This window comes from Armigeres subalbatus, chromosome 3 (genome assembly GCF_024139115.2).
Source record: "Armigeres subalbatus isolate Guangzhou_Male chromosome 3, GZ_Asu_2, whole genome shotgun sequence".
NCBI lineage: Eukaryota > Metazoa > Arthropoda > Insecta > Diptera > Culicidae > Armigeres > Armigeres subalbatus.
Window position 1 is genome coordinate 7600955 of NC_085141.1, and position 27854 is coordinate 7628808.

A 27854-nucleotide genomic window follows, 5' to 3' on the forward strand; every position below is an offset into this window, starting at 1 on the left:
GAATGATTTGTCCATCGATTCTGACTTGGGATGTCAAAGACGCTCTGGAAGTGCGTCGGATTGAATTATTTGCTCGTCGGTTTTGGTTTATGATGTCAAAGGAACTCTGGATTGAAAAATGTGTTGTTTCTCAACGGTTTCGACTAAAAGAGTCGAAGGCGCTCGGTTTGACTTAAACATGTTTAAATATCGAAAGAACTCTAAAGTAGCGTCGAAGCATCGGTTTCTCAGCGGTTTCCACTTGTAATGTCGAAGATACCAGATTGAATGATTTGTTGTTCTTATCGGTTGCGATTAAACATGATTTGTTTTCGGAATAAATTATTTGTTTTTCTCATCGGTTTTCTGCTTGTGTTGTCGAACGTGCTCTGGAAGAGTACGGATTGTCGCAGCTTTTTGATGGTTGTGTAGAACAAGGGCGGATTGTTCGCGTCAAAGACACCTTAATGCGGTGGACCAGCAGAACGCAACGTTTTAAGTTTGAATTTCAAAGGTGTTGTGTGAGAGTGTCGGACTGATTGGCTTAAGCTTGGATAATCGTATCAAACGTAGGATTGAAATATTTGAATTAGGATGATTTTGAATATGGGAATTGAGTACGGATATTGGATACTGAATTGTAAAATTAAATTTGGCTGTAATGTAAAAAAACACGCGTGAAAAAAAAATTATGTAAATGGTTGTTTTATGAAAATCGCAAGTCAATGTTTTTTTTCTCTTTTTTGATGAAAGAAGAAGGGGAATGTGAGGGTGAGATTTAATAGAAATTGGGCAATCAACTCTAAGCGTGCATTGATGACAGATATGTAAATATCATCCGTATAACGGTTCGGTTTCCAACATTGACCAGTGAATAGCAGGCCATGACTTTGCCTCTTTCCTCGTCGGGCACGCTCGAGAAGACAGCACACAAGCGATCAAATCAACGGATAGCTCGTTCGGCGGAATTAGGCCACACACCTCCTTTCAAGAGACTCGGACGCCTCCTTTCAAGAGACTCGGAAGCCTCCTTTCAAGAGGCTCGGAAGCCTCCTTTCAAGAGGCTCGGAAGCCTCGTTTCAAGAGACTCGGAAGCCTCTTTTCAAGAGACTCGGAAGCCTCCTTTCAAGAGACTCGGAAGCCTCTTTTCAAGAGGCTCAGAAGCCTCCTTTCAAGAGGCTCGGAAGCATCTTTTTAAAAGGCTCGGAAGCCTCCTTTTGAGAGGCTCGGAAGCCTTCTTTTTAAGAGGCTCGGAATCCTCCTTTTAAGAGGCTCGGAAGCCTCTTTTTAAGAGGCTCGGAAGCCTCCTTTTAAGAGGCTCGGAAGCCTCCTTTCAAGAGGCCTCCTTTTAAGAGGCTCGGACGCCTCCTTTCAAGAGGCTTGGACTCGGACTCGGCTCGGACGCCTCCTTTCAAGAGGCTTGGACGCCTCCTTTTAAGAGGCTCGGAAGCCTCCTTTTAAGAGGCTCGGAAGCCTCCTTTCAATAGGCTCGGAATCCTCCTTTCAATAGGCTCAGAAGCCTCCTTTCGAGAGGTTCGGAAGCCTCCTTTCAAAAGCTCGGAAGTCTCCTTTCAATAGGCTCGGAAGCCTCCTTTTAAGAGGGTTCGGAAGCATCCATTCAAGAGGCTCGGAAGCTTCCTTTCAAAGAGGCTCGGAAGCCTCGTTCCGAGAGGCTCGGGAGCCTCGTTCCGAGAGGCTCGGGAGCCTCGTTCCGAGAGGCTCGGGAGCCTCGTTCCGAGAGGCTCGGAAGCCTCCTTTCAAGAGGCTCGGAAGCCTCTTTTCAATTGGCTCGGAAGCCTCCTTTCAAGAGGGCTCGGAAGCCTCCTTTCAAGAGGCTCGGAAGCCTCTTTTCAAGAGGCTCGAAATTCTCCTTTCAAGAGGCTCGGAAGCCTCTTTTCAAGAGGCTCGGAATTCTCCTTTCAAGAGGCTCGGAAGCCTTCTTTTTAAGAGGCTCGGAATCCTCCTTTTAAGAGGCTCGGAAGCCTCCTTTTAAGAGGCTCGGAAGCCTCCTTTTAAGAGGCTCGGAAGCCTCCTTTTAAGAGGCTCGGACGCCTCCTTTCAAGAGGCTTGGACGCCTCCTTTTATGAGGCTCGGAAGCCTCCTTTTAAGAGGCTCGGAAGCCTCCTTTCAATAGGCTCGGAATCCTCCTTTCAATAGGCTCAGAAACCTCCTTTCGAGAGGTTCGGAAGCCTCCTTTCAAAAGCTCGGAAGTCTCCTTTCAATAGGCTCGGAAGCCTCCTTTTAAGAGGGTTCGGAAGCATCCATTCAAGAGGCTCGGAAGCTTCCTTTCAAAGAGGCTCGGAAGCCTCGTTCCGAGAGGCTCGGGAGCCTCGTTCCGAGAGGCTCGGGAGCCTCGTTCCGAGAGGCTCGGGAGCCTCGTTCCGAGAGGCTCGGAAGCCTCCTTTCAAGAGGCTCGGAAGCCTCTTTTCAATTGGCTCGGAAGCCTCCTTTCAAGAGGGCTCGGAAGCCTCCTTTCAAGAGGCTCGGAAGCCTCTTTTCAAGAGGCTCGAAATTCTCCTTTCAAGAGGCTCGGAAGCCTCTTTTCAAGAGGCTCGGAATTCTCCTTTCAAGAGGCTCGGAAGCCTTCTTTTTAAGAGGCTCGGAATCCTCCTTTTAAGAGGCTCGGAAGCCTCCTTTTAAGAGGCTCGGAAGCCTCCTTTTAAGAGGCTCGGAAGCCTCCTTTCAAGAGGCCTCCTTTTAAGAGGCTCGGACGCCTCCTTTCAAGAGGCTTGGACGCCTCCTTTTATGAGGCTCGGAAGCCTCCTTTTAAGAGGCTCGGAAGCCTCCTTTCAATAGGCTCGGAATCCTCCTTTCAATAGGCTCAGAAGCCTCCTTTCGAGAGGTTCGGAAGCCTCCTTTCAAAAGCTCGGAAGTCTCCTTTCAATAGGCTCGGAAGCCTCCTTTTAAGAGGATTTGGAAGCATCCATTCAAGAGGCTCGGAAGCTTCCTTTCAAAGAGGCTCGGAAGCCTCGTTCCGAGAGGCTCGGGAGCCTCGTTCCGAGAGGCTCGGGAGCCTCGTTCCGAGAGGCTCGGAAGCCTCCTTTCAAGAGGCTCGGAAGCCTCCTTTCAAGAGGTTCGGAAGCCTCTTTTCAATAGGCTCCGATTAACTGGTTGCCGGAATTCCGGATTTGCTAAACCATGACTCAAAAATGGATAATTGGATGTTGTAGAAACCTAGTGATGATTTCTTGTATCCCAAGTAACCAGTTTCGTAGAAAATTCGAGGATTATGACTTCACAACGTATTAGGACCACCTGATCATTTGGTCTCGGAACGGTCATTCCGGAATAGGTTCCCATGGCTCCTATAGTGGCCACAAACTCATTTAGAAGAAACCCTGGCGATATTGGTATCAAAATACTTGAAATTCTTCCGGAAACAATTTTTTTTGTCTTTGTTATCGAGACTTTCAGCCCGAGGCTGGCTCGTCTCGTTTTCGGAAACATGTTTTCCAAGTAGTTAAGACCATAGCATGGATGACAACCGAAACGATCAGCCTGGAAAAGATTTCCGTGGGGCCTAAAATGGTCACAAACTCATTGAGAAGAAACCCTGACAATATGGGTATCAAGATTCTTGGAATTGTTTCGGAAACATGTTTTCCAAGTAAGGTCCCACCATAGTGGGTCGTTAGACAAGGATGTTACCGTAATTTGCGTTCGATCATTTAGTAGTTTGTCAATAACTCATTCCAAAAGCTGAATTTCAAAATGTGTTGTATGGTAGACTTCTAGTGTGAAGCTTTTTCTACAACTCTACTTAACGGTCATTTGGTCAAATTACAAGTGAAAAGTGAGAAGTTAGAAGTGAGAAGTGAAACGTAAAAAGTGGAAAGGGAAAACTGAAAAGTGAAATTAAAGAAATGAGAATGAGAAGTGCGAAGTTAAAAGCAAGGAATAAGAAGAGAGAAGTGAGAAGTGGGATGTGAGGAGGGAAAAGTTAGTAGTGGAAAATGAAAAGTGTGAAAGGAGGAAAGCAAAAGGAAGATTCCAGAAGGAGAAGAGAAAAGATAAAACGGAAGAAGAAAGAAGGGAAAAGAAGCAATCAGAGCAATTTATCAAATAAGAAAGTGTGAAATTATTGCATCAACGCCTTCTTTTTTACCACATTGGCCAGAAAGCTCACGCAAAAAAAGCGTTCCCGAATTCGTGAACCAGAAAAATATACCGTGATTTAAGTCACGGATTCGGGAACACTAGTTACATTTTCCAGAACGTTCCAGAAAACGTGATTGTATTCCTGAATCCGTGACTGTTGTTCACGAAAAAATTCACCGTGAACTCGTTAGTTCACGAATTCATGAACGCTTTTTTTTGCGTGCTCAGGACAGTGGGTGCGATTGACCCCCCACAAACGCAAATCTGACAAGTTGGCAGCTATTACCGCTCGCGAAAACTGGATAAGTATCAACATATTTGAAATTGTTTGGGATACATGCTTTCATAAGCTGATGGGCCTTCAAGAGGGTGTACCATCAAAACGGTAAACCAATCAAATCTGGCGATTTTTGGATGTGATGAAAAAAAGTCGGGCAGGCAACGAGCTCGGTGGTCTAGTGGCTACCGCTTCTGCCTTATAAGCAGGAGATCGTGGGTTAAATCCTAGACTCGTCCCTTTCGTACTTTGTATTTCTAGCTTAGTTTTTTTTTCTGTGTTTCACGTTCTACCAAAACGATTCCTACACCCAACCAGCAGATGGCAGATTTTAATACAGTTCTGCATAAGAACTTTACAGAAACTGTATAATAATTGGGCATATACAATTTCGGACGACTGTAATACAATTGTTGTATTTAAATAATACAGGTTTGTATTATTTTAATACAATATCTGTATAAAAACTTACAGAATTGTATATGCCCAGATTTTATATAATAATTGTCAGATTTGGTTTTTGGGTGTACTGTTATAACTAGGGGTGGTGGAAATTCGCGGCAAAATTTTCAAAATTTCGCGGCAGCCAATTTAGAAAATCTGAAAATTCGCGGCAAAAATTCACGGTAAATTATATTTCGGTACAAAAAATAAAAAAGACAACCAGTTTAGATGCTTTGACTTGTGAAACCAATCTTTTCCTTTATTTCTCGGTCCTGGAGCAGTTCTTGGAGCTCAGTCAAAGAATTTGTGGCAGCTGATACTTCCGAGTTCATGTTCGATGAATTTTCGGTAGTAAGTCACATATTGAGCATGGTAGGATACAGTAGGTTACGGTACACTTTCTTTATCAAAGCCGGCTAGTTCGGCTATGGTCTCCTTATATCGACTGAGGCAAGAGAATGGAATGAAATTATTGACGGGAAAGGTTAATTTCGCGAAAATGTTTAAATTTCGCGGATTTCGCGGCTTCCGCGAAATCGCGAATTTCCACCACCCCTAATGATGACATAACATAATATATCAATATCGAATAAGGACGAGCTCGCATTGAGACAAAGAACACTAGTTGTTGCAGAATACCGAATCCAGAAGGTTTAGGTTCCACGGAAATCTGTTTCGTTTTTGTGGAAAACCATCTGGTTGCCCTGCTACTTGTGGAAACATGTTTCCGAAACAATTCCTTGAATTTTTGAAATCTAGGGGAAATGACGGCTTTGGCAGGTTTTGTTCTATTATTGTCAGGGGGGTTTTTGTTGATCAAATTTTATGAAATTCGGCCGCAATATTCTTTGATATGCAAAGAGTGTTTAGGCCAAGTTTGAGCATGATTGGGTATAGAAAACCCCCTGACAATAATAGGACAAAACCTGCCAAAGCCGTCATTTCCCCTATATTGCCAGGGTTCTCAGTTATCCTTGTGAGCATAGCCGTAGGATTACCAAACAGCAGATGCCAAGTTCGATTCTTGGTCTAAGATGCTTTCGAGTGGGAAATGTGCTCAACTCTCTGGGCAAAATGTAAAGCAGGTCAAGTTTCAGTTGTTCATTAAAGAAAAAGATTGCCAAGGTTTCTCCTTAATGATAGGCCTCATTGGGTTCCACGGAAACCTGTTAAGGATGACCGGTCCGTTGTAAATACTCATAAGATCATGGTTCCGGTTGACAATTTCAAGAATGTTGATACCCCTTATTGCCAGAGTTTCTTCTGAATGAGTTTGTTTCCACTTTAGGTCCATAACCATTCCGGGATGTTGTCCATTTTAATGTCGTTTCCCTTTCGTATGTTATCCTCTCGTTGTTGTCTCCCAAGAAAATGTCTGTTCGTCCCGTTACAGAAGTGAAACATCGTCAAGAATGTCAACCATGTGAACATCAGCATTGTTATTACCTCAGCACCCTAAGTTTCCATCTTTTCATACTGTATATTGTATTCCATAACCGCGAGTTTTTCGGTTCCCCAAAACTAGCCTTAGTGCATAAGAAAAATTAATTTAAAAAATACATTACACCCAAGTTGCTTTTAAACGGTTTGGTTTTAGTCGTTTAAGACCTTCAGCGTCAATGAAACAATGAGTTAACCCCACGACAAAAATTCACAAAAAATTTAAAGAAAATTCGGGTGGTATTTGAAAAGCTGTGAAAGTTCAGGTTAACCGAGAAATTAATGAATTCCAACCGCGTAAAAAACCTGGGTGTATAAATATTACAGAGGGTAAAGCTCATATAATTTTATTCTCAGATATATTTTTTGATAATATTCGAGATACAATATACGAGTTCACGATAATTTTTGCGGCTTTTCTTTATTAGTTTTCATCAAAGTGAAAAATGTCGTAGAATTTTTTTTTTGCAGTTCTGTTTTGACTCAAATTTCGAACATAACTCATATTCCGAACACTGGCGTTTTAGTACCTTCAAACTAATAATTCCATCGGTTTGTCGTACGGAGGACCAAGTCGAGTGAAGTACGTGACACTGAAGACGGCTTCACAGTTGAGGTCTAAATGCATATGACACATTCCAGCGTAACGCGACACCATGAGGAGCCGACTTTCAGCGAAAAATTAGGTCTGCATTCGAAAATTAGCCTCGGGGACATATGATTAAACAGGTGTAAAATTATCCTCACTAAATTTCCTTTCTGATAGAATATTAATTTTGACATTTTTCACTTTGAATATGATAAATATAGCTCGCTGTATTTCGTAACGCGACACCATCGCTGAATTGCACTTTTTCGCATTTTGAAATGCAATTGCGTTTTTCAGCTCTGGTATACGGTTTGGAGTCTCGATTTATTCTAAGCATTTCTCGTATACATCAACAGAAATGAGGCTGTGGATTAAAATTGCAGGAAAAAACGGAAATTATAATTAAAATAACTGAATTCATATGAACACCGCCGCGTTACGCTGATCGACAAACAGTCTCCTGCAAATGGTGTCGCGTTACGCAAACGTGTTTATCGTTGATAGAATACGTAATTTCAGCCGATTTCGATGCGACATGTTATATTCGACACAGAATATTATCACATTATCTATCGTGGAATGTAGTTCGAGTTGGTGGTTACGATCTGGAGTTTCAGTTATTAAAGTTTGAGGGACTAACCGGCACAAATATAGAACTGAACCAATTCCATTCGTATCACATATTCAGTTCTAGAAACAAATTAAATGGTAATGGGTTTTCCTATTTTTATATTAGTCATACCCAAGTATAACCCGGATCGGTTTTTAAGTACGTGGTCAGATGATCGATCCCCCTAGAAGTGAGTTTTTTTACACTGAAAAGTTCTATATTGCCTTTTTTCTACGTTAACCATTTTGAAAGGTGATGATGGCCCAAGAAGCTCAGCAATGTTGATTATATTTCTGTCGTTTCTGTCGTTTTTTATTCTACGTTTCTACTGGAACGTTGTCTGTTTTCAACTTTTTATTTATTTCCGAAAAGATTGGAATACGTCTCATGTCTCAACCAATGTTTATCACAAGAACGTATGCGTCGTGCCCTGAGTGCACTACTTTTAACTACATTTTCAATCTTTACGCTATCATCAACACTACTCACAAAATAAATACTCAATTTTGAAAATAGTGTTTATATCCTGGTGTAAAATAATTGTCTTATTATTGTATATTCATTCAGGTCAAAGCGAAGTTCATTAGGATTCCTGATATAATATGTCTTTATTAACGAACCAGCCCAATGCTGGATCATCTCGATTAACATAAAATGGATTTTTTTTTTCAATTTATCACTCAGAAACTCTCTGTTAACCTTTTTCGATAGGCCCTTATTCTTGCATTGGTTTGGTGAAGTTTTTTGCCTGACGATATTCATTATATTTTCGACTACCGGTGACCAACACTCTTAAATTATTTCACCGATATTGACTGCGAAAATCTCTGTTAAAGTTCTTAAGATGAAATATCGACTAAATTGACGTATGTTCACGGCATCTTCTTTGAGCGCTGACGTACTCGGCTGTGACGATCTTGGTCAAAGAATAAAAAAAAGCCGAGCTAGTGAGAGCGAACGAAAGGAAAATTAACTAAAATATAAAAAAGATTAAAATTAAATGGAGAAAAGAAAACACGAGTCTTTCGGTTCCTCAAAGCTAAAAATATGTTAAAAAATCAACTTGTATTAAAAACTTGTATTAAAACTTGTATTAAAAAACATAACTGCGGCTCCGTAACGCTTCACGTCAGATGAGTCTTTCAAATAAACGAATCATTGAAAAAAATATAATCATACTTGGCATCCACAAACAAGTTTGACGGTTCGTGACATGGTAGAAGGAAACCGTGTTCGTCAGCAAACTGTTAGTTACGTTTACTCATATGAGTGGCATTGTGATATTGCGTGGAAAAGAGAGAGGATTAAAAAAGCCTCACAATTTATTCGAAAAAAAACTCAGTTTCACGTGACTTATTAACGGACGACCCCAAAGGGGTCACCAAACACCAAACATTTGTAATTTCCCACCACTCCGTAACATTTTTGTATGGTAACCTATTTTTTGTACTATGGAGAGTTACCAAATGACACACCCCGTTACACCCCCAATTTTGTTACGCTATTCATGTACAAGCCCTAAATTACTTGAAAGAAACCATTGTGATACTGGATCAATAAACCGAAAGCATTTTATCCCTTATTACAGAAGCACAATCAATTCGCGTAACGCGACACCATATTTTTGTACCTAGTGTAACTTCATGGAAAATGGTCCGATTTTGGATCTTAATACACGAAAAGAAAGCTCTTGACGAGTACTAAGAGAATCCGAAATATTACTTTTCCAATGTTTGTACCTTTTGTCTAGTATCAATTATACGACTATTTTCGTAACGCGACACCATTTCAATGTCACTGTTTTTAAAGTACAAATATTTCATGTAAACTGAAATTTTCGAAGCAATACAATGTGCACACAAAAAGATCATTAAAAACTGTATTTAATTACGTATTCATCAATACATTTGCTCCCAAATAGGAGCAATAATGCATATTTGTAAAAAAAAATGTTTAGGGAGTATTTTTTTATACTAAAAGTCTGCTACTTTGATTGGGCTATTAAACAATGTTCCGAAAACATTTTTCAGTGGAAGAAATGTTTTTCTTGTAATTCAATATGTATGTTTTCCTGTCCTACAGATATTGGATCCTAATTTTTAGTTTGAAATTTTGGTCCCTTGGTGTAGAAGTGCGTGGATTGTGTCATATATGTGTAAATATTACAACATGGTGGAATTAAATGGAATATTACTGAAACTTTTTTTTTTATTTTATTTATTCATCTATAAACTCTGCTTGTTGTTAAAGTTTAATTAAAATCTGAGACCCGTACATCAAGCTGACATAAAACTGTTGCTGGGTAGAAGTTTTAAGTTGCCACTTCACTGTTGACCGTTCTTGAGTAAGAGGGAAGATTGTAGACCAACCCGTCAAAAAAATCTCATCAATGGATGCAATAACATTAACCGACCGTACATCATTGATACCACCCGAGCAGCACAGACATGTTGTGAACATATTTCTGTTACCTAAATACGACCAATTTCAGTCGTAAATATATGAGCTACTGCAACCAAATCGATCTGAACTGTGCTGCTAGGGCATCAAAGAGGAAATTACCAGGGCGAGTGCCTAAGGAAGCATCTCCCGCCCTTCCTGTGGTCAACACTTTATGCTATTACAGACATCAAAGTTGTTTCGGAACATCCCCATATTGAGAAGTTTTGGGCCATCATGAACGCAAAATTCAATATTAGAGAACAAGCTTTGATACCAAGTACCAAAAGAATCGGGTTATTGCCCAAAAGCTAAATAAGTGGTGTCTTGTGGTGTTGCTTATGGTTAGAAACTATATAACTAACTACCGTGATAAAGGGTTACGGGTAAAGATATTTTACATTTCTGTACATGTCTTATTATGCAACTTTTTTTTCTTTAAACTTCCCATGCAAAAAGTACAACACGTTCGAAAAAAGCACGTCTGTCGTTCACAATAGCAGCGGGACTGCGCGAGTGATCTAAGACCATGCGAGTCCAGGAAGGCTCCCATTGGTAAGAAGTTTTCTATATTTAATATACTAGAAGGTTATGTTATTGCCATAAACTTGTCGAACTGAGTTAATCATCTATTTCAGTCTGGCTGTGATGGATCGCGAATGGCGCAAAAAATTGACCGATAGTTATTCAGTTACTTACATATGAACGCCAGTTCCCTGTCAAATCAAATTTCGCATTGTCACTTACCGCTTTCTGCTAATGCAATAAATATGGGTGACAAAATTGATAAAGCGATTTACCCATTGCGACCAAACCCATTCATTGCATTGCTTTTGTGTAGTGTGATGAGAGAATTGATCACCGTTGCAGCACTGAAACAAATTATTTGGTCCCAAGGTAAATTTTCAATTGATAATATTTATAATATCTGGAATGTTCTGATTTCGCTATTAGAAACACAATTTTGTCAAAATACAATTATACTCATTTGTCACCTAGATTATTCTGATGTTGATGTTTATTGTCAGTAAACCGTTTCAATCCACATAAATCATTTCAGTGTAGCCAATCAGTCAGCCGAATGTTTTCCCTGGCACATTGCCATCAACCAACCACAGCGCATGGCACATCACGACGAATACGGCACATGCTGGTCGGTCCCCCGTGCCGGAACCAAACGTGACAACTGCCGTGCGTCGTGTTGTGTATGCACGGATGTAATGTTTAATTTAATAAACTCGCCGTTTGATTTATTTAATTATCACCAATAAGGAAAGTTGGCCGCGTTCGGGGACATTCGCTCCGGACACTTGTACGAGCTCCTCCCCGGTGGTTGGAGCTTCTGTCAATAACGGCACTCTATATAAAATTGGCCTTGAAGCTGCGGGGAGCTTGCACCGTAGTTATTGGTAAAGGATAGGAATTTGAGCAACATATCGTTTTGTTTGTTAATCCTAATGCCAGAAGCCGAGTTCTTTCTGTGAATTAACTTCACTAATTTATTTTTGTCTTGACAGACACTCGTATATCTATTAAGTCGTCTTCAGCGTCTCGTACTTGACTAACTGGACTCAAATCCGAGAGCATGAATATGACCTTACAATTGTGGTTTGAATACGCGTATCTGCCATGAAACAATAGCTCATGGATATTTGATGAAACTTATCATATTTCTATTTCTTTTTTTTTTCAGATCTCATAATAATTAGTCAATAAGCATAGGAAAGCAACATGACAAAGCGGTTCGAATTCAACTGGCAGATTCCGGTCCCGGATGCCCTGCAGGCCGGATGCGTCTTTGACCGGTGGTTTGAGGATAAGGACAACACAGAATTTGAACCTGGCTGCACATTCAAAGTGGACGAGTATGGGTTCTTCGTCTATTGGAAGAGTGAAGGACGGGTGAGTGTAGATTCAATTGGGCACTGAAAAGAATTAGGGTATTTGACACTGGAAGTAACGATAGAGCTCATCCAGCGTCCAAGAAATCTATCTTTTGCAGTCCAGTACTCGAATCGTGAAAAGCTCAGACTATAAACTTTGATGATCTCTTTCTCCCTCCACAGGAAGGTGATGTGATCGAGCTGTGTCAAGTCAGTGACATCCGAGCAGGAGGAATGCCAAAGGTTAGTCACAATATGACTCCATAGAAAATGAATCAGAAATGTATGAAAAAAAAAAACATTTAAGGCTTCCCCAGACCTGAGCGATTCCATCGCCGCGACGGCGACAACTAGTCGCCACGATTCTATCGTTGGCTCGCTGTAGGCAATGTTTCATTTACGCTTCCCTACCAACGACGACAGAATCGCAGTCGCCAAGCGATAGAATCGCGTCGCAATTGTCGCATCGCATGTGTTTCGGGGAACCTTTATAATTATTTTGAAGGAAAACATCTAGGACTTATAACTTAAGCATGAGCCAAATTACGGCTTAATCCTTTCAGGACGACTTTTTTTACGTACAAATTTGGAGTTAAAAACTAGTTAAGATATACACTAAAAAACATTGGAATATTTGTTCGGATGTCCTAGGCCGTCCGAACTGTTCAGTTCAGAACATATCCTTGAATGTATCAGGAAATATGTCTAGACAAAAAATGCCCTAAGTTGAAATGTATGTCCAAAAATATCTATGTGATCATAAGACTTAAATTTATAGAGTATTCAATAAACGTAAACCATTTCAGGGTCTCTAACACGTCCTAGAGCTCAGAACATGTTATCTACCCGATCAACCAAGTCATGAACGATGTACCCGTACACCACTAAACATCCCAGCAGTACTCATTTTTTACAAGCTACAGTGTAGAGTCTTATAAAAAGAGAAGCACCATGTGCCACGTTTTATACAGGTCTCGTACTCGTATGGGACGCGTATTTGTATGGAATTAACAGATGATTCTGTTCCAATTCTGACTCATTATAACACTGTTATTATAGTCACTGTACTACGGTGGACCCTCCATGAATCAATGTTCTAAGACTCGATATCGACTCGTGGAAACAAATGATACTAAAATATTTTCTCGGTTACTCTGATAGTCCTTTCGAACAATTTTCCAAGAAACTTCTGTACCACATCTCGTTATCGACTGTATTACATCTCGAGGGTCGACTGCATTACAGACCCTTGTTGGTTCTTCAAAACGTCCTTCAGTTCCGATCATTTGATGATGTTAGATACGATATCCCAGTAGGTCTATTGAGCTTATATGACTTCGAACTGTTTGATATAATCTACAAGTCCGTGAACGCAGTGGTTCAACGCCAAAAAAAAGTCCGCAGCCACATTCGAAAGGGCATTGTTAGCAACAAACACCTTTCTCCTACACCAGATTTTTCTCAAGATTAGGCGCATACTGATGGATTGTATTGGGCTTTGCTTTCGTCAATCCAAGTGCGATCTTCCATAGTTTGCAGTAGCCATCGGACAAATAAGTACAGTGCGTGTGTTATTCGTCGCGAACGAAAGAAAAAAAAATGATATTCGGCGGATCATGCGCTTGTATTGCGCTTTGCCTCGCTCGAGACAAGTGCGATCTTCAATAGTTTGCAGTAGCCATCGGGCAAGTAAGTACATAGTGCTGCGCGTCGTTTCGGTCGTCCAAAACGCGATCCTCCCACAGTTTGCATTTGCCACCAGACATGCATGGTGAGGAGTGTTCATGTTCGGTTCAAAGATACTCCGAAAAATCTGGTATCGTTGTGCTTTATGGGGTCGAGAAGTAAATCAATTCATACTCGTTTGATCGTGTTCCTGCTCGTTGTGCAAGTGGTTAGTTTGGGTTTCTCTTTGCGACCGAATCATAGTTAGTTAAAATCATTCTATTATTCTGTAAAAAAAATGGCATGATAGGCAATTACTTATCAGAGTGAATCCAGATCCAGCGATGCCTACCGACTAACTGATATTCGCCTGAGGTTTTTGTAGAGACGCAGAGGTAAACACGGTCTTCAAATAGCAAGAACCACCTACTAACATTCCTTCCCTCTTCCCAACTGACTACAATGACGTGGCTTGCTCCGTTATACATCATTTGAACACTTGAGTCACTGAAACTTGCACACAGAACGCTTGAACAATGCCAGTCATTCAATTGATTATTTGTGCAATTTCACTGATTCTGGTCAATCACGGAGTAGTAACTATAAATATGTGTAGTCAGTCAAATCTAAGTTAAGCTAAGCTAAGCATGATTGGGTACATACTGACACTCATTGTCATTGCAAAAGTTATATTTGTTCTGGCACTTTTAACTGAACCCGAGAACGTTTTGGAGTACCATGAACATCTAGTATTCAATAAAATTGGGTTGAGAACATTGCAAAAGCCTTGGTTGATCTGGTAGACAACTTGAGTTGAACATGAGAACGTTCTGGAATATCTTGAACATCCCGTATTAAAGAAAATTGGCTTCGCATGGTGCGCACATCCTTATTGAGGTTGGGTACATAACAATGTTGAGGACACTGCAAAAGCCTTGGTTGATCCGGTAGATACTTTGTGTTGAACTTGAGAACGTTTTGGAGTACCTTGAACATATCGAATTCAAGAAAATTGGATTGGACCAGATTGGAGAGGGACATTGCATAAACCCTGAACTCGAGAACGTATTAGAGAACCTTGAGCCTCTCATATTTCTGAAAATTGATCACTGTCTCAACGACCAGGATGATTAAACTTAATTGAGTGTTTAGAATGTGGTGTGGTATAGAATTTTCTATGATTTTTCACAGCCAATCTAAAACGCTGGGCAAAACCTATCCGTCCTGACTCCCGAAAGGGTTAAGCAGTATTTCATGAAATGTTTTTTATCATTAACTGCTACAATCATGTAAAGGTTGAACAGAATAATTGAGGAGCGAACAGACGAACATTCACGTGCTATCCATACCAAGCACTCTAAAACAGCACCATATTAGCGAACCTTTTTTTGTGGTTAAAAATGTAGTTTATTGTTATTTTTGCTATTGGCCGATACAAATATTAAATTTATTTGATGTTAACCACCCCTCCCCCCCCCCCTTCAATTTTCCAAAAATATCGAGGGGGCGAAAAAAAAAATTTTTAAGGTTTTTATTTTTTTAATTTTGAGCATTGGGTAATTCGCCAAATGTTGAACGGCTAATTTCTTCGCCTATTGTTGAACGCACGTGCATTTCTTATGGGAGTTCAACAATAGGCGACAAAATTAGCCGTTCAACATTTGGCGGTTTCCTATGTATCAATGTTTTTACTTGGCACGTAATATATCATTTATATACCATACATTTGTCATCAAAAGTATTTTAACTGAAAATATGAGGACATATCTCTATTGGCATAAATATTCTATATCCTATCAGGTCACGAATATTAAAGGGACTCTTGCTTACAGCAGCTCCTGAGGAGTAGTTCAAACGCTGCTGGCGGGAGAAGCGGGAGAAGCGAATGCGGGTAGACTCCCCAGCCGACTATGCAAAGGGAGAAAAGCCGCAACAACCGGCAATAATCGCCTCCTCTACGATATTTCACGAAGTCTGATTGGAGCAAGGACAAATTGGTGGATGCCAGAGAAAGACGCATGTCAGTCACTCACCGATCCAATTGATCAGTTTAATCGTTGGCTCGACCACTTAGAACAACTTCTTCAAGTCCTGACGACTTATAGGATATAGGGATATAGGGAAAGGTTGACAGCCGGCAGGATTCCGGCCCGGATGATCATGTGAGAATCATACTGTCATGCTTCGCATTATCCTGGAGCAGATCATTGAATTTCGAGAGTCCCTCCATTTGGTACTGATTAGCCACGGAGAAGCCTTCGATCGTCTGAATCACAAAAAAAACTGTGGGCGTCCCAAGTCACAAAATCGAGAGTCCTGTGCAATGGAGTCGCTGAAGTGTTGTTGCTCATCGTAATCGACGAAATCAAGGGCCGCTCTAGCAGCCCACCACCATAGAGCAATCGAACGACCTCGACTCAGAAGATAATACTGCTCTACCAACGCAACAGCGCTCTACCATGTAGAGTAAACTGAATGACCTGGCCGTACACTCCCACTCATCAACGTCAGCAAGACCAAATTGCTGTATATGAACAACTCCAACTCCACGGTAGCCGGGCAAACAGTGGAGAAGGTCGAAAACCAAAGCCAGCCATCGTCGGGTGGCGGACCAAGCTCAACATAGAACATGGAGATCCAATCGGCCCAGACAATGCGCCAAACCTCGAATATTCAACCTAACGTGAAATCTGTAATGTTATACGCCAGTGAGACTGCGTATAAGCAGAGTTCATATAGATTTGCAAGTATGCATCAGCCGATGTCTACGTTTTACAGCTCGGTAGCCTCACAACTGGATACCGAATAAGCCCCATCGACAATGCCATCGAAATCCAACATCACCATCAGCTCCACAGTGTGAATGGACGTAGGCCGGTCTCACACCACGTGCAGAGTAGGCTGGTCTCACACCACGTAAGAGTGCAGACGAAATCTGCAAGCAAGCGCTGGACAGAAATCTGGCAGGATATCGCTACAAAGGCAGACCTGAGATATCCTAGCGACGAAAACCTGACAGAGAAATAAACGAAGTCGTTAGGAATCAGATTTGGGCCCAAGTCAAGGATGGAGAGTGAAGAAACCCATTCCCAGTACCGTATAGCCTATGAACCAATGTACCAATACCCGTCACTATGTTTACAAAGTAATATAGTTTATTTTTGAGCTTGTTTGGAAGAATGTTTTATCTAACTTTCTTCTATATACATAAAAATGAGTTTCTGTCTGTCTGAACCACATAGACTGGGAAACTACTGTACCGATCAGTGTAAAAATTTGTATACAGATTTTTTGGGGCAGGGGAAGGTTCTTAAGATGATTCGAGACCCCTTCCCAGTCTAGAAGGGGGGCTCCCATACAAATGGAACATTAATTTCTTCATAGCTCGAGAATGAATCAAGAAAATGGAACCAAATCAGGCATGTGGAGGTTTTGGAAGGGAAGACATGTTTCAGTGGTGGTTCGAAACTCTTCCCCCTTCTGGAAAGAGGAGCTCCCATACAAATGAAGCATAAATTTTTGCATAACTCGAGAACTAATTAATTTTAGGCGAAACGAAGTTCGTCGGGTCTGATAGTTTTTCATAAAACAAGTGTAATTTTAACTCTCAAAAAGCAAGGTTGTATTCCGTGTATCGTACCTTTGCTTGGAGTAAGGTATTTAAAGGCGAATCTGCAACCAGACACCTGGGAAGACATCTCAGATCGTGCCTCAGATGAGCCACAATGACCCCGCAGCACACCCGTGCATGTTTCTTGCATGGGTGAATTTAGCGTCCTAAATCCTGTCTATGGGTTTGTCCGAGATCGTATCTATGCCGCTAACAAGCATTCCAATAATTTTAGGAACGTGGGCATGCTGATATGACGTGCTCCACCGATTCTACTTAATACTGCACCTTTTTCTACTTCTTCTTCTCCGGGAAGTGTTCAATTTCGAACCTATGCAAGAACTTGCAGTTTTCCAAAAATAAAAAACAAATTTTCTTCAGAAATAAGTTTCAGTATTTTTTTATTTATATAAAATTTTGAATTAAATTCACTACTAGATAAAAATATGTTACAAATATTCATATTCTTTGTTTGCTCTAAACGTTTTTTGCTATCATTTTCCATTATTATTTCAAATTTTGCACGGAATAATTGCATTTTGGACTTTTTTCGTTTCCTTGTTATTTTTTATTACCCCCCCCCCTCGTACCTTCCAAGAGCCGTCGGACATAAAATAAATTTAATATTTGTATCGGCCTACTCACAATATTGTTTGATGTTCAAAAATCTAATTTTAGGTGGGACACCATATAATTAACATCAGTTAAGTTTGTTGATGTTATTAACAATGTGAATTTAATTAAGGCAAGTCCATGATGAACTTAAGATTATAACTTTCCGTCCCTTATGCCTGTTCTTAAAGGCGTTAAAAAAATAAAAACTCCTGTTAAAACCACATTTCTTGACTGATACCTTCGCAACAAGTTGCATTCGATACGGATTGTTTGATTCATATTAGATTTGGCTCAACCCTTGGGATCGTTGGGGTCAGTTGTTAGGTCAGTTCCTGGGTCACTCGGGTCACTCAGTCCGGCCACATCGGCCATATTCCAGGGAACCTGCGGAATGGCCATTTTCTTAAATTTAGTCAAAATAAGTTGTGTAATACCTCAAACTTCATGATTTTAGGAAGGGTGTTTTCCGACTGGATAAGATGTACTGTCAGAAGTATCAAAACGATGGTTTATTTACTTGCCCGACGTTTCGGCCGATGGGTTGTGGTTGTGTACGATAGACGATAGACTATACGATCATTGAAAAAGGCCACAACCCATCGGCCGAAACGTCGGGCAAGTAAATAAGCCATCGTTTTGATACTTCAGACTGAGAAATCCAACTTCCGAACAGTTAATGATTTACAAAGCAATTATCTGAATGATATTTTCAGATCGTGTGACACCGCAAGCTGCATGATTTTAAAAAGCAACGGTGGAAATGCAGTTTTCAGGGTTTCCTGGCGATTTGGGTTCAATCCGACTAGACTAGGCTTGATTTTGAGAACCTGTTTTGATCCAATTGAACAAGTTTTCCCTAAGTAGGTTTTACGGATCGCAGTCAATGTGACCAAATGGCCTAAGAGCCACAAAAACATAATTTATTTCATGTTTCGTGAAATCATAAAGTATGAGGGGACACATGTCCTATTTTGATTGAATTTAAAAAAATGCCCTTTCCGTAGGCTTGTGGTTGATGTGACCAAATTGAATCCAAGTTACCGAGGAACCCTAAGAATATTATTTCCATTATTGTTTTGTAAAATCATGCTATTTTAAATGTGACATGATCTGTTTTGACTCAATTTGGGAAATGAACATTCCGTAAGTCCTCCGTATTGTGCCGCTTTTGTACTAGACCCAGAGCCAAAGTAGCCCAGGAACCCTAAAAATATCTTTCTCATTATGTCATTGTGAGATCAAGAAGTTTGAGATGTTCCGCAACGTGTTTTGACACAATTTGGAGAATTCTGTTCCATTCTGTCCTCCGGATTGTGGCCGATGTGAGCAGATTGTACCCAAGCGGCCCAGGGACCCCTTAATGTATCATGCTTATCACTGTATTGTGAAATTATAAAACTTGGTGTCACACGATCTTTTATTAAATATTTTTTATTTTAGTTTTTAGTGAATAGCCATTCCAAAGGTCCCCCGGATTGTGGCTGGATTTAACCCGAGTGGCCCAGGAACCCAAAAATATCATTCCCATCATTGCTTTGTGAAATCATGAAGTTTAGTAGTGATAGTCCGAAGTACTTTCGTCCCTCGCAAGAATATTCACAAGGCCACATGGAGATCACCTAACTAAGAAACGGAAAACCAAATTGACCACGTTCTAATCGACGGTTAATTCTTCTCCGACATCACGAACGTCCGCAGAATCTTTCGACGGTGTACAACACACATCGAAGTCGAACGCCGCGGCTAGAGGTGTGCGCCGCCGCCACCGACAGTTTTTGGCATGCCGCACAGTGCTTTGTCCCTTGGACAAAAATGGAAAAATCGACTCTCGTATTTAGTCGAATCAAGTAGACCATGATATTAACATATGTTTCAATTATGCTGCATGCGCATTAGTATCTTTGTGAGGTCATTGGGACGATCAAAACAATTCGTGTTTGTAAACATTTCCATCGCTGAAAGTGAATGATTTATCACCTGTTGGTGAAAGGCATCTTTTGCATTGCCAAAGTTTTCGAACGGTACCTTTCACTGTGAAAATCGATATGGAAAGCGTAAAATTAAGTAAGATCCAATTTAATGTGTATCAATTGGACATATTTCGATCATTGTGATGAGTGAAGCTTCCAAGTCATGGGCATGAAGTTATATAGGAAGAAATAATCTACAACTTCAAACAGCTTTTTAAAAAAAGTACATCAAAACACATATCTGAAAATCGCACCAGAGCTCACTTATAGTATTCTTAAGAGAATGGAAGTGATTCCAGCTGCTCTTATTTGCTCTATTAATAGCTGTTAACGATTTTCTAGGTGATACTTTTACGCTCAATAACATAGATACATACAAACAATAGCTTTCCATTGATCCGTCTCAAAAAAAGCTCATGTGTTGAAGTTTCTGTCGGATTTATATAACCCAGATAATTTCTTAGAGGAACTTGAAAAAGAACTAAAGCAGTTTTCCAAATTATTTTGTTTGAGAAATGATCAAAAATGGTCACAGAGCTTTCGATCATCCGAGAAATTTGAGAAGCAAAACTCTCGCTGATTGTCTTCGTTGGTAAATCTTCCACGCAATCCGAATACAAATTTTGAAAGAATTGCCGAGTCTTCATTCAACATCGCGAAGGGAAGACCTCAAAAACTGTTTCAGAAATGTTCAAATAAAACAAAGAAACAACGTGTTGAAGACCTCATCAATATTAACGAACCTGAGGAGCTAGCATTTGCGGCCAATATATCAAGTAGCTCAAGCACAAAACAGGAAAACCACAGATAACAGATATTTAGGCTAGAACAAATTTTATTGAAAATCCTGTGTAAACTTTTGAATTGATATACGTTGGCCCACTACTGCCATCTACTCAACTGATTGCGGCAGTACATACGGACGCAGCTGATTAACAACCGTCGAACGCAGCCAATGCATTTGACAGCCGCATTCTGGCTGCGTTTTCGATAACAATGATACTTGCGCCATCTCCCATCGATTGCCAAACGCGATCCCAATTTAAAATACATTTGAATTAACGGTTGCGGATGTTTACACACGTATCGGATGCCAGCCTCAATATCTGTTATCTGTCGGAAAACGTTATGACAGCGGCACAAGAACTGGCGTTGTACATTGACTTTGATTTATCCGGGAGAAAGTACAATCTGCTTCGAGGTACGAGGTACATGCAAATCTGCTTCCTAGTCTTTACGCGTTGAAACTTCCACTGATGTTGATTTGCAAGACCTAATGAATTGTACCTCGCTAAGCATTATGCAACAACTTTCGGTAGAGAGCTCAAGGACGGTAAAACTTGTATGCAAATGGGCTTTTGATGGAAGCTCAGGACATAGCAGCTACACATAAAAATTGTCGAAGGCTGAGAGCTCAGATGAGAGCCTGCTTGTCGTGGCTCTAGTTCCATTAAAAATTATCGACATTAAAAACAACGTTGTTTTTTCGCAATATCTCATAAAAACACACAAATTCGCGGCCATGTCAGACATCCTTCATTTTCTGGCCATCCGGAAGATGCTCCCAGTCGAATCATTCCTCGAACACGACGACACGCCACATCGTCCCTGATGCCAAATGACCGGATGAGCAGTTGAAATTCCTTGATTATGATGATTCCATGATTTCCGAATCCTAATCTCCGCCCATCCCTAAACATTGTAAACTTAACCTCGAGTCACCACGAATACGCTGGTTTTTACCCCTCTGTTACTAACTTTATAAGATGATATTGATTGTACGTATCAATAACCATGGCTCCGTAAAGTGTTATACACGCCTGAGCCTACAAAATAAACGAACTTGGAAAAAAAATTAACAAATTCCAATGATTTCTGATCCCGTGTTAAAAAAGCAATTCCTCAAATCATTTCTACGGATATCCTGATTCTATAGTATACAACATTAGAGCTGGCGTTTACGTCACTTATGAGATGATCAATTGGAAATTGGTCAATTGTTGTAATAGAAACTGTTATCATACCTCATATTTTTCGTAAAAAAAATCCTGATTCTTTGAGGCATATCGTAAAATCTGGAATTTACGGCATTTATGCAATTATCTATTCAACATAGGTCAATTACGCAAATATTAGTTTATATCATAAGTTACAATTTTCTCAAATGAATCTCGATTATACGAAGCATATTACATGTTATGGAATTTGCCTTATGCCTTTATCAATTTAACATAGGTCAGTAATGCAACTAGTAGAAAAACTAGTTTACAACCATTTTTCCAAAGACACCATTGAGTTAGAACGTGTAGAATGTAAGTTATGATTTTTGTCCCGTAGCTCCATACGTTCGAAGCACTGTCCCGCCGCTGATCTATAATTTTCCACGCCGATTCAAATTTGAAGAAGTCCGCAGAGTTTTCAGTGGAAATTCCGAAGATTCAGTGGATTTTCCGTAAAATTTCCTGATTGATCCCTAAAACATCACGAAACTCCAGATAATTTTTCATGAAGAAAAAATGATTTTCTTGAAAATTCCATACAATTTCTTATTGAAATTTCGAAAAACTATTCATAAAATTAAGAAAAAAGTTGCGAAAGATTTCCCGTTGAAATTGATTTTTTTTAACGAAAAAGAGTCGTTCAGCAGAAAGCCATTTGGCCGACGACCACAAGGCTGAAAGTTGTTTGGCCGAATTTATCGTGTAACCGAAAAAAAAACATTTGGTAGAATACTATCGGCTGCCGAGTAGCTCAATTGGGCGAATATGCTCTTTGGCCGAAATGGTCGTTGACTTTCTCAATCTAGAATAATTAAGACGACTAGTTTGATAAGAATTTTTTGGTAAATTAGATTGGCTGAAAGCACGAACACGAACTGGTACTTTGGCCGAAAAAGCCGTTTGACCTAACAAGTCATCTGGCCAAAACGATCGTTTGGCCACATAAGTTATATTGCTCTTATAATGCACGAAAGTTCTATGAGAAGCTGAACCGTTCACATAAGGGCCACGTGCCTCAACCTGACATATGTAGGAACATATACGAGAACCTTCGCACCAATGAGCGTGAGTTGATCTAAAGGTGGCGACAGCATTACGAAAAGCGTCTAAACGGCGATGTGGCAGACAAGTAATGTAGTATGGTGACCAGCCTTGAAACATGCACACAGGACATACATTTTGCAGCTCCGGATCTCCAAAAAATCAAAGAGGAGATTCTTGGGCTCAAAAACAACAAAGTTCTAGGGGTTGACCAACTATCAAGAGAGCTATATAAACACTGACTAGAGCGTTGCACTGGGTAATCACCAAGGTTTGGAAGGATCAGGTTCTGTCCCAGTAGGGGAAATTACTATGCTGATCACATTGATGGCATTACGGCCTGGTAATGGTCTTTCGTGTCTCCTGTTCAACGTCGCTTTGCAGAGGGTAATACGTGTTACGATTTTCACGATTCACGTTTAGATATTTGGTTTCGCCGACGACATTGATATTACTGCACTAAACTTTGTGAAAATGGAGGAAGCCTACATCAGACTGATAAGAGAATCTAAGCGGATCGGATACACGTTGAAGATGATTTACATGATCGGAAGATGCTCGAGAGAGGATAATGTAAGCCACCCACCACGAGTTTGTATCGGTGGGGACGAAATCGAGGACGAAATTCAATATCGAACCAGCAGAGAAACTCGGAGACGAGTCAAGCCAGGAAACTGTACGTACTTTGGACTCCGCAAAACGTTCCAATCGACTAGAGTTTTCCGCTGAACAAAATAACTATCTACAAAACGCTCATTAGACCGTTAATTCTCTACGGATACGAGACCTGGACGATGCTGGTGGAGGGCCAACGCGCACGCATGGTTCTCGATAAAGATCCGATGGGCACAAGAAGGCGAGGTACATAACGAACAAGGTGGATCGATCAATAATTACAAAATAATTAAATGATCGAAAACATCCTTGAGGTAAGCTGAAGAGCCAATTCGGCAGAACACTTACTTTGCATAAGAACAAAAAATAAGAATGAATTCATGTGCAGTTTACTCATTTTCAGAAACATCATTTCGCCACAAAAGTCGTCGAGGTGCAGCTAAATATTTACAGATACAAGAATGTTTATTGTGTTTTTTAATTCATTGCTTTCAACCATGAAGAACATATAAAAATACTCCAAGCCGAATCGTGCACAACTGTTTATCGATGACCCCAGCGGGCTTTCACTCACGTTTGATTTCAATCTTGCAAGAGTTTTAAGATGTCGGGCTATGGACACTGACGATAAGGACTGTCCTTTATAATATTGGATCTTTTAATTCACTGCTTCCCAACATAAATTACATCAATATTAACGAAGATACAGAAAACTGTATAAAATACCTTCCCCGTTTTCCGGAATCGCTTAACACGGAGAGGCTTTCCCGTATCCAAATGAACAATCAGGCTGAACGCTTCCCGAGGGTTAAATCCTTCACGGATGCTGCTCTTTATCTACTCTATGCTCCCCCCAGCAACCCCAATCGAAAGCATAATACAGCCATTGTTTTGCCAGAGCGTTTCCGTGAATTCAAACCTGCCGGCTCGTCAACCGCTTCAGTGTTGCTTCGGAGAGCCGTGCGGGTTATTATTTTTGTTTCAACTTGAGCTGGATTTCCCATTCAGGATCCTAGTCCTGGAGGGACCAGCGATGGCGATGACGGAGACCATGAATCGATATTTATTGTACGTGTGCCACGATGAATAAATCGCATGCAATCCTCTTATTTTTCCGCGAAAGAAGGATGCTGCGAAAACAGAGCGGTAGGATCCCTTTCTCAAAGCCTATTGTCTTCCGAGATGAGACTTTCAACGCGCAGAGTCGCAGAAAGCGTTCGAGCCTTATATTTAACTATTGCTGGCTAAATAGGGGCGAATGGTCTACTTTTTAGATGAGAATATTTCAATTTTCGAAACCTGGAAACTCAGAAATATCCAATTTCTTCCACATTGCCATTGTATCTCTGTAATTCGTCAACTGTTAAGCGTAAGTTCTTTCTTTATGGTTCTCCCACAAAAAGCAAAGATTTTAGTCAACAATTGGCGATTTATCCCATTTTTTTTTTGTAAAAAAATCAAAGTTGGTAGCATCCTTCTAAATACGTCTGTTTTATGCATGTTTCGTGATAGCATTTATATGAATAATTTGCATGAAAGTCATAACCATTCGCAGCATGGCGCGTTTCATACCAGTTTTCCCCACAGGCATCTGTTTAAGACCGAACAAAGGGGGTGGGTTTTTGTGAGTGATAAATTTAGCGAGCCTGCACCGGCCAATAGACCGAGCCAGAATGATGAAGTAGAGGCATAGATGTCAAATGCAGGCTGGGAGAATCTTTTATAGTTGTAAAACAATTGCCTCCTTTTAAATCGTTTAAATCTGGTGTGAGTGGTTCTGCATGATAACTCTTTGGAAGAAACTTTGAACTTTGCCCTTTGAAATTAATCAACGGTTTGATATCGAATCAAGGCAATGCTACACTTTCTTTCATGGCAATGATGTTTGCGTTCGCATTGTTCTTGTAGAGGCTAAGACAATTTTAGTTCTCATACAAACTTGAATAAAATTCAAAGCAGAACACTTGTGATTTTTATAATTTATCTGTCAGAATTTTGATTTACAATTTTCAACGCTTCCAGTAAGGGGCCAGGGGACAATGTGAATACCCGGAGCAGAATGGACACCCTCTATATTCTAGTTAATTCAATCTTTTTTTTTATTACCTATGCAGCGAACTCCCTTTTTATTACCAAAGCAGTAAGATCCTCCCACAAACAACTTATTTAGAGCGTAGAGGATTAATTCACGACATAGAAAAAACTGGTAATGTTTTTTTTCATTTTCGACTGAAATCGAAATGAAAAGACTTCCGTGGGTCAAACAATTTGTGCTGAATTTGAAATTTGGTTTCTATCCATTGTAGTAGTTTAAAGCTTCGTATTCATATGCAGGTCTTCTTCAGGATTAAAGGTTATATGTGGGTTGTATACAGGACTCTATGAAGCTTGGCAGCTTTTATAAGTCTTGAACCAACATATAACTTAACTGCTGGCTTTATGTCAGTTCCATATTTTAGCCCTGAGGAGGAACGCAGGAGTATTATGAAACCTAAAGAGCTGTGGTTTTATATTGGAATTCAAAACGTAGTTCTCAAGTACTCTTGCGGATCTAATTAAATGACAACTGTATAAAACCAAAATAAAACTTTAAGCATTTCTACATGCCGTAATAAAACCTCTATAAAACTAACATAAATCTTCGAAGCATTGCGATTGTTACTTGGTTGCAGACGTTTTAAATTCTCCAGGTAGGAAAACCGACACGCGGACAGTTTTGAGCACAACTGCTAATAAACATCCGGCTCTCCCCGAAACTTTGGAAGATGTTAGGACACCGCTTTCCAAGCCGCTAGCTGCCGCTTTGAAATATGGCCGATTTCTTGCCCCGGCCCGTGAGAGCCTTGACTGCTCCGCACTTTGCTATGCCGGCTTCGACTGTTCTTCACCTGGTCCTCCGATTCTTCGCTGGTTTCGCTTTCTTTGTCCGATTCGTCTCTGCACTCGACGAGCATCGGCACTTTCTTCGCAAGCTTCGGCTTGTCACTAACTCTGCTGAGGCCTACTCTCACGCTTAGCGGGTCTGTATCTTTCGGATACGCTTCCCGAAAGTCCGTGGTCGACTGCTGCTCCGCCGCCCTCTTGATGTGACCGTCTAACCACTTCTCCACTTTCCGCTTAGTCTGTTCTTCCTGAAATAAGCGTTAGCTCGAAATAAGGCAAAGGCAAATGAATAGACAATGAAAGTAAGGATTGATGTGATCTCTTATTTTGCAGGAGGCGAGTTTGGTCAGAATAAGGAATAAGTAATATGTATTTGTATAATCTTTACGGGTGCTTTTGCCACTTTCTTCTGTTCTGCATGGCGTTCGACTATTCTCTCCCGAATAATATTTTATCTGGGTTTTCGCCTGCTTCGATTGCGCTTACACTGTTAAACGTTCACTGCAGTTTTAACCATTAGCCGATTACGTCCCGAGTAAACAAACTCTGCAACATCACATTGCGACCATTATTGTCAGAACCATTGGGCCAGACTCTACAGTATTGAATGTATAATATTTCACCGAAAAACATTTTCGCGGAATAACATAAGGCGGTGTGTAATTTAACTCTACGTTAGCTCTACGCGGTCTATACTGTCGTATGTCGCCTTGAAATCAACGAACAGATGGTGCGTTGGGACCTCACGGCATTTTTGAAGGATTTGCCGTACAGTAAAGATCTGGTCCGTTGTCGAGCGGCCGTCAACGAAGCCGGTTTGATAACTTCCCACGAACTCATTCACTAATGGTGACAGACGATGGAAGATGATCTGGGATATCACTTTGTAGGCGGCATTAAGGATGGTGATCGCTCGAAAGTTCTCACACTCCAGTTTGTCGCCTTTCTTGTAGATGGGGCATATAACCCCTTCCTTCCACTCCTCCGGTAGCTGTTCGGTTTCCCAGATTCTGACTATCAGTTTATGCAGGCAAGTGGCCAGCTTTTCCGGGCCCATCTTGATGAGCTCAGCTCCGATACCATCCTTACCAGCTGCTTTATTGGTCTTTAGCTGTTGAATGGCATCCTTAACTTTCCTCAAGGTGAGGGCTGGTTGGCTTCCATCGTCCGCTGAACTGACGTAGTCATCTCCTCCGCTGTCTTGACTTTCACTGCCTGTACTCTCAGCGCCATTCAGATATTCCTCGTAGTGCTGCTTCCACCTTTCGATCATCACACGTTCGTCCGTCAAGATGCTCCCATCCTTATCTCGGCACATTTCGGCTCGCGGCACGAAGCCTTTGCGGGATGCGTTGAGCTTCTGATAGAACTTGCGTGTATCTTGAGAACGGCACAGCTGTTCCATCTCCTCGCACTCCGCTTCTTCCAGGCGGCGTTACTTCTCCTGAAAAAGGCGGGTCTGCTGTCTCCGCTTCCGTCTATAACGTTCCACGTTCTGCCGGGTACCTTGCTGCAGCGCGACCGCCCGCGCTGCGTCCTTCTCCTCCAGAATCTGTCTGCACTCTTCGTCGAACCAATCGTTCCGTCGACTTCGTCCCATATACCCGACGTTGTTCTCCGCTGCGTCGTTAATGGCTGCTTCAACTGTATTCCAGCAGTCCTCAAGAGAGGGCCCCATCGAGCTCACCCTCTTCCG

The 27854-nt window shown here is 41.0% G+C and overlaps 1 protein-coding gene across 7 annotated transcripts in view; it reads left to right on the plus strand.

Moving 5' to 3' along the window:
* The window catches only part of LOC134222321 (1-phosphatidylinositol 4,5-bisphosphate phosphodiesterase), a 257905-nt gene that overhangs the window by 120337 nt on the left and 109714 nt on the right, over positions 1–27854 (plus strand). For 5 of the 7 annotated variants that reach the window (XR_009982411.1, XM_062701464.1, XM_062701466.1 and 2 more), the window contains 2 exons: positions 11570–11778; positions 11943–12002. Coding sequence is in view for 5 of the 7 variants with exons in the window: in XM_062701464.1 (XP_062557448.1) it covers positions 11608–11778; positions 11943–12002 (231 nt within the window). In the remaining 2 variants the exon portion in view is untranslated. Of the gene's footprint in view, positions 1–11166; positions 11286–11569; positions 11779–11942; positions 12003–27854 lie in introns of those variants that run through there. The other 2 variants (XM_062701468.1, XM_062701470.1) reach the window with 2 other exon arrangements.